The sequence below is a fragment of the Hibiscus syriacus genome, unplaced genomic scaffold (assembly GCF_006381635.1).
Source record: "Hibiscus syriacus cultivar Baekdansim isolate YM2019G1 unplaced genomic scaffold, ASM638163v2 tig00112503_pilon, whole genome shotgun sequence".
Classification (NCBI taxonomy): domain Eukaryota; kingdom Viridiplantae; phylum Streptophyta; class Magnoliopsida; order Malvales; family Malvaceae; genus Hibiscus; species Hibiscus syriacus.
The window spans coordinates 750,881-756,684 of NW_024063349.1; the positions used below are offsets into that span (position 1 = coordinate 750,881).

At 34.7% G+C, this 5,804-nt stretch overlaps 1 protein-coding gene across 3 annotated transcripts; it reads right to left on the reverse strand.

The window, feature by feature from the left end:
* Positions 1-1,244: 1,244 nt before the first annotated feature.
* LOC120180962 (RNA-binding protein CP29B, chloroplastic-like) lies at positions 1,245-3,648 on the reverse strand. Of its 3 annotated transcripts, XM_039186230.1 has the most exons (6): positions 3,234-3,648; positions 2,884-2,985; positions 2,353-2,434; positions 1,970-2,286; positions 1,661-1,762; positions 1,245-1,458 (listed from the first exon to the last, which is right to left on the reverse strand). In XM_039186230.1, exons 1-5 carry the CDS (start codon positions 3,612-3,614, stop codon positions 1,700-1,702), a joined length of 945 nt encoding a protein of 314 aa, XP_039042161.1. In that variant the 5' UTR covers positions 3,615-3,648; the 3' UTR covers positions 1,245-1,458; positions 1,661-1,699. The 3 variants fall into 3 exon arrangements, with proteins under 3 accessions (XP_039042161.1, XP_039042162.1, XP_039042160.1); XM_039186231.1 differs by having other exon boundaries at positions 1,245-1,762; positions 2,386-2,434; positions 3,234-3,647; XM_039186229.1 differs by having other exon boundaries at positions 1,245-1,762; positions 3,234-3,647.
* Positions 3,649-5,804: the final 2,156 nt, after the last annotated feature.

A 5,804-nucleotide genomic window follows, 5' to 3' on the forward strand; every position in this document is an offset into this window, starting at 1 on the left:
AGCATATGATTTCTAACCAGAGACTACCTATGATTTTAGTATTGTTCAACACGATTTTGGGACATGACGCATGTCCTATGTTTATTAAGTTATGAATTAATCAAAGTGTGAATAATAAAATATACTATGAAATGAACATGATATATTGATATGAACTCATGCGATGTTGGCATGCTTGAGTGTGTTTTATGCCACTAACATTGGTTATTTGTATTATAAGCACTAACGAATTTCAAATTCAACGCGTGGTTTAATTTCACACGTAGGTAACGATAGAAAATTTCGAGGTAGGATCGAGGATGATGCATCATCAAAAGAGTCACAGCTACCCTTAAACGGAAAGTATATGTTCACTTTTGATATAATGAATTTAGTGGCATGTACAAGTCTTACCTAGTCTAGTTTAACATTTGAAGTCGTGTGGTGGTATGAACTTTGATATGCTTGATTATGATAAGATGTGTAATAGTATTGTATAGGACCCACAATGTTTTAGTGCATGTCAACATGTGGTATGTTAATCTGTGAATGCATGAGATAAGAATATCATGGTTTGAGATTGTGATAGCATGCTTAAATATTACTTCTTCTGGGGCATGTATGCATCATATTGCCTGAAATTGCCCTAAAAGAGATCGACTAAATAAATATTACTTGTGGGGCATGAATACATTATTTTTGGACCTCTATTTTTAAATTTTAAGATCTCCTTTTTGGAGCCCTATTTTTAAATTTTTAAATTTTCTTTTAAAACCCTATTTTTAAAATTTTAAATCTGCCATTGGTCGGTAAAGTATCATAACGATTGATATGAAGTAGAATGAAGTTAGGATGTTAAAGTTATGGGGCTTGATCCTACAATGTTTGCTTTTATATTTTGGGCACAAGGGTTACATACCCTATGGTGTTAATTTAATACCAGAGGGATTTTTCTAATTTTTTCAACATCTAACCTAATTTAGTATTGATATCAAAGTCATATATATCGTATCTAAGGCTTAGTATTGATACCTAGTGCATGGTATCGATATTAAGACTTAAATTTCAGTTATTTTTGAAAATAAAAGCTCAAAATAGTATCGATGTCTTAAATAGATATCGATACCTTAATGAGGCAGCAGCATGAAATGAACCCCCTTAAACAAAGGATCTAGGACCAGGTTTTGCTTTAGGTTCAATTCATTCAACAGATATAAAGGTGGTCTTCCATCCCACAAGATTATACAAGGGAGCCAAACATGTAAATCCAATGAGGCAAAACATTAGGCTACATTGTCAGTCACTGAAATCATATGATACTTGGAACATATAATGAAAAATATTTCAATAGATGTTGTCAACTTTTTATAATCTAAAGACTGATGTTGAAAAGAACAAATCGGCCATTGCATCCAAAACAAGAAGCATATTTATAGACTCCCATGAGCAGAAAAGACTGCAGCTGCATATTCTAGGCGTCCCTGATAAAAAGAGAATCCAATCCAAACTTATATTAATATAGGCAATGAACATTAAATTTAAGACCAATTTTTGTATATTCGAGCTTAACATGTCAGTTTGCACATATTCATCCAAAAATGTGTTATAATGTTAGATGAGATAAAGGTCAACAAGAAAGTTCGTGTGTTTTAATATTGAAACGGAAGATCTTTGAGTCATACCCGAGGAATTTAGCAGCACTGGTAGGAAAGATCTGCACTCAAAATTCACGCCTTGGCCTAGACTCTGCCACAGTGACTCGAATTGGTCTGCCATCCAAATCCTGCACCAGACAAAGTCATGCACATGGAAATCAGTACGTGCCCACAGCCCAACATAAAATGAAAGAAGCATGAAAGACATTGAAGGTATTGATTAGCCAAACGACTAATCTTACATATTCTATCACAAAAGATACATTATACAGTAATTGATTCTCGACTTGCAATAGACATTCATGCATGAAAGATCAAGGCAATGATAAACTTACAGAACCATTCAAGGATCTGACAGCCCTGTCAACCTCTTCAGAAGAATTATAAGTTACAAAGCCAAATCCCCTTGATCTACCACTTTCCCTGTCATAAACGACTTTCGCTTCCACAACACTGCCCTGCTCACTGAACAAGTTCTCGAGTGCCATATCATCAACACCCCATGAAAGGTTACCGACATAGACACGATTTGAATTTCCCATAGGAGGACCACCTCTTGCTCCTCTGGGAGAATAGTCTTCCCTGCCTCTTGCTCCTCTAGGAGAAAAGTCTTCCCTGCCTCTTGCTCCTCTAGGAGAAAAGTCTCCCCTACCTCTTGCTCCTCTAGGAGAAAAGTCTTCCCTACCCCTTGCTCCTCTAGGAGAAAAGTCTTCCCTACCCCTTGCTCCTCTAGGAGAAAAGTCTTCCCTACGTGGAGGAGGAGGTCCTGAGTTTACCCTCAATGACCTCCCTTCCAGTTCCTGTAACCAGCAAGTCAAACAGAAGAAAATTCTATGATAACCCAAACACAAGGTTATGATTAAATCTATTGACTTATCATGAATTGTATACTTAATACTTTTATGGAGGTATTAGGTATTCATACAGTAAAAACTTATGCAAACTTGTCAATGCAAACACCCCTTTTCCCAAACAATGCTGCAAAAGGAATGTGGAAGAAAGTATAAAGCATTCACTTCATACGTGGATTGGATTCTTAAGCAACGCTATGTTTTAAAGCCAAAACAAGACATCAGCCTTCAAGTTGTTCTAATAATGAGAAATAAGAATATACTCATGATGTGTATTCTAAACTACTAAATGGAAAATCATATTGTTTCCAATATACATGTAAACAACGCCAAACCAAATAAGAAATGTGCAGAACAATAGGAGTTCATAGCATATTCGCCCCCGAAAAATGACTTACATAGCCATTGAACTGTTGTTCAGCAGCTTCAACTTCCTCAATCGTGGACATGGTTACAAAAGCAAACCCCCTACTTCTACTAGTTACCTTGTCGTAAATCACCTGCCAAAAGCAATAATTTCACCATATTAAACCAACATTTTGATTCGAAATTCACCAAATGATTGAAGGAAAGACATAAGGTCCATGTTGCATCTATTCAAATCCATTCTCAATTAAATCAACAAATGATTACTTACACAACGACCCTTCAATTAGCTAAATGTCTTTTGAGCATTAAGCATTCAAACACACCGAGAAACATAAAATAGGCAAATTAATTAGTAAAATTTGAAAGAGAAAAAAAGTACCTCAACCACCTTAACATTTCCAGCGCTTCCAAACAAGCCAGCAAGCTGAGCACTATCCACACTGAAAGGAAGGTTACCCACAAAAAGTTTCAAGTCGGGGGAGAAATCAGGAGCCTCTTCTCCATCCTCGTCACTACCAAATAAATCTTCTTCCTGACCATACTCGGATGAAACGGCAACGTTCCTAACGAACCTAGAAGAAAAAGAAGACCTTTTGGCCAAAATCTCGAAACTTTGAAGAGCAGAACAGAAGAGAGGCTTTGCATGGGGCTTGTGAGGAAGAGAGAAGAGGGAAAGGGAAATGGGTGTTGAATTTGGTAAAGATAAAGCTTTGGGTTTGAGAGATTGGAGTATAAGAGATGAAGCAGATATTGCAGACATGGCTACTTTGCTTCTTTTTAGCCTTTGTTTTTCTCTATAGCTAAAAAGATAAGGTTTTTGGAATGGAAGAGAGGGTTTAAGCAGAACAGTGTTTAGGTTAGATATTGATAAAGGGGGAAATGGGGATAAAGAAGGCAACCGATCAAGTTGCCTACTTGGTTTCCTTGCTGTCACGTATCATGAGATCTGGACCGTTCGGTTTTGTTGATATTGATTGCAAGTTGGTATTTTTTTTCTCTGACAAAAGCTTTGGCCTTTAGTTATGGCTACCCTTTCTACTCCATGCCTTTGTCATTTGTTGAGTCATTGCATCATTAGGGCATGAGGCCTCAAGCCCCCAGTAGAAATAGCCTACAAATTCAATTGAAATTAGGCTTTATCTTGCCACTTTTCTCTCATTTAAGGTTATTTTTAGTTATGTAACAAAAAAGAAAAAGGTTATTTGTAGTTCAATATATTGATGTGTTTAAGAGAAAAAAGATAATATTATTTTTTCAGAATTTAATTTAAATAATTATTTAGGATATGTAAAAGTTGTCTATAGAATAATTTTTTTAATATATATTATCTTGTAATTATTTTAGATTATTCAAGGATAATTTATTTTTAGTTTTTAGTATTTTTATTATTAATTTAGAAAGTTATTATATCTTTAAATTTAACGTAATTATATAAATTTAATATAAAGTAAACTATACAAATGGTAATTAATCGTTTTCTCCATTGAAGTTTCAAAAGTAATAAATTAGTCACTAACATTTCTTTTCTTGACATCATTAACAAACTGATCGTTCGACGGTTAACAGTTGTCACTGGAGTAACGAAATACTGATGTGGTTCTTAGTTTGATTTTTTTAACATCATTTGACCATGTGAAACTATTTTAACTAGCCCTCACATCCTCCTCTTTTTCTTTAACTCGCCATTTCTTTTCTTTCTCCTAGCTCATCCTTCTCAAATTCTTAAATTTTCCTCATTTTTTCTTCATTTCCTCTAATTACATGGGCGGAACACAAGTTGGACTAGAGGGGTCACGGTCACCCAAAAATTTTAAAAATTCTAATTTTGACTTTTAATTTTTTTTAAAAATTCAATTTGTCCCCCAAATTTTAGAAATTCAAATTAAATTTTATTTTTTTAATATTCTTAATTAAACTCACTCCCATGATTTTTAAAAATTCTCATTAAGCCTCTCAAAATTTCAAAAATTGTAGTAGACCCTAATTTTTTTGGAAAAATATAAATTAAATCCTTCAAAATTTTAAAAAATCTTAATTTAAACCTCTAAAATTTTAAATTGATCCCTCAAACTCTATCACCAAATTTCGCCAATGTCTAATTAGAAGCTCAATTGCACAAATTTTCTTCATTTTTGTTGTCGTTTTTTTATCATTATCGCCGAGCATCGACAAGCTAAACAAAGCTGCTGCCGAGTTCTCTCTCGTCTCCATACTTCCACTTTTCAAGACTTCTATTATTCTTGGAATTACGCGTTCATCAATTATAAGACTCTTGTTAGACTCATCGATATATATAAATTCAATTGAGCTGTAACGGTATGCTCTAGGATTTTAGAATCCGGAGAGGACAATAGATGCAATAATCGTGGGATTGCTCCACTCTTGGTGATCAAACTCCAACCTCCAGATTCTCCGTGGAAAGCAAACAAATATTCTTCATGTTAGTATATAGTATGGAGTTGGTTTCCAGCTGAATGTCATGAGCAGTTGGTTATTGGTTTGTTAGGGTTTCTGTTATGAGTTTAGCTGATGTCAGCTGACTTTATAAATAGTCAGTGCCATCATTTCTTGTATTCAGACTTTGTTGATAAAGATGAAAAGCATACGTATTCTTTCTCTCTTCTTACTTCTTCTTCATTTGTTAGTTTGGTTTATATCTTAACATGGTATCAATCGCCAATTCCTGGTGCTGTGGTTTTCTCTTCCGCTGCTTTCTTTGTGTTTGGAAGAGAAGTTGGTTGGTTTTGCTTTGTGCTTTGTTTCTTTTCCTTTAGATCTCTTGTTTGGTGCTGTTTGTCTCTTGTTGCGTTTTGATTAAAAGAGCGAATTCGGTAATCATGCTGTTTGAGATTCTTGGTTTCAGATCTGCATCTTCTCTTGTTTCTTGAGTTGATTTTATGATGGTTGATCTTATGGATAATCCAGCTCGTGATACTGAGAACGTTTCTCA

What these genes read in the sequence shown, in the direction of transcription:
- LOC120180962 (XM_039186230.1), bottom strand. Translation starts at nt 3,614, where the DNA reads ATGTCTGCAATATCTGCTTCATCTCTTATACTCCAATCTCTCAAACCC. An exon ending in TTCTCCTAGAGGAGCAAGGG is followed by an intron (nt 2,287 to 2,352) that starts GTAGGGAAGACT and finishes GAGGAGCAAGAG; the next exon opens with GTAGGGGAGACTTTTCTCCT. An exon ending in TCAGATCCTTGAATGGTTCT is followed by an intron (nt 1,763 to 1,969) that starts GTAAGTTTATCA and finishes TGTCTGGTGCAG; the next exon opens with GATTTGGATGGCAGACCAAT.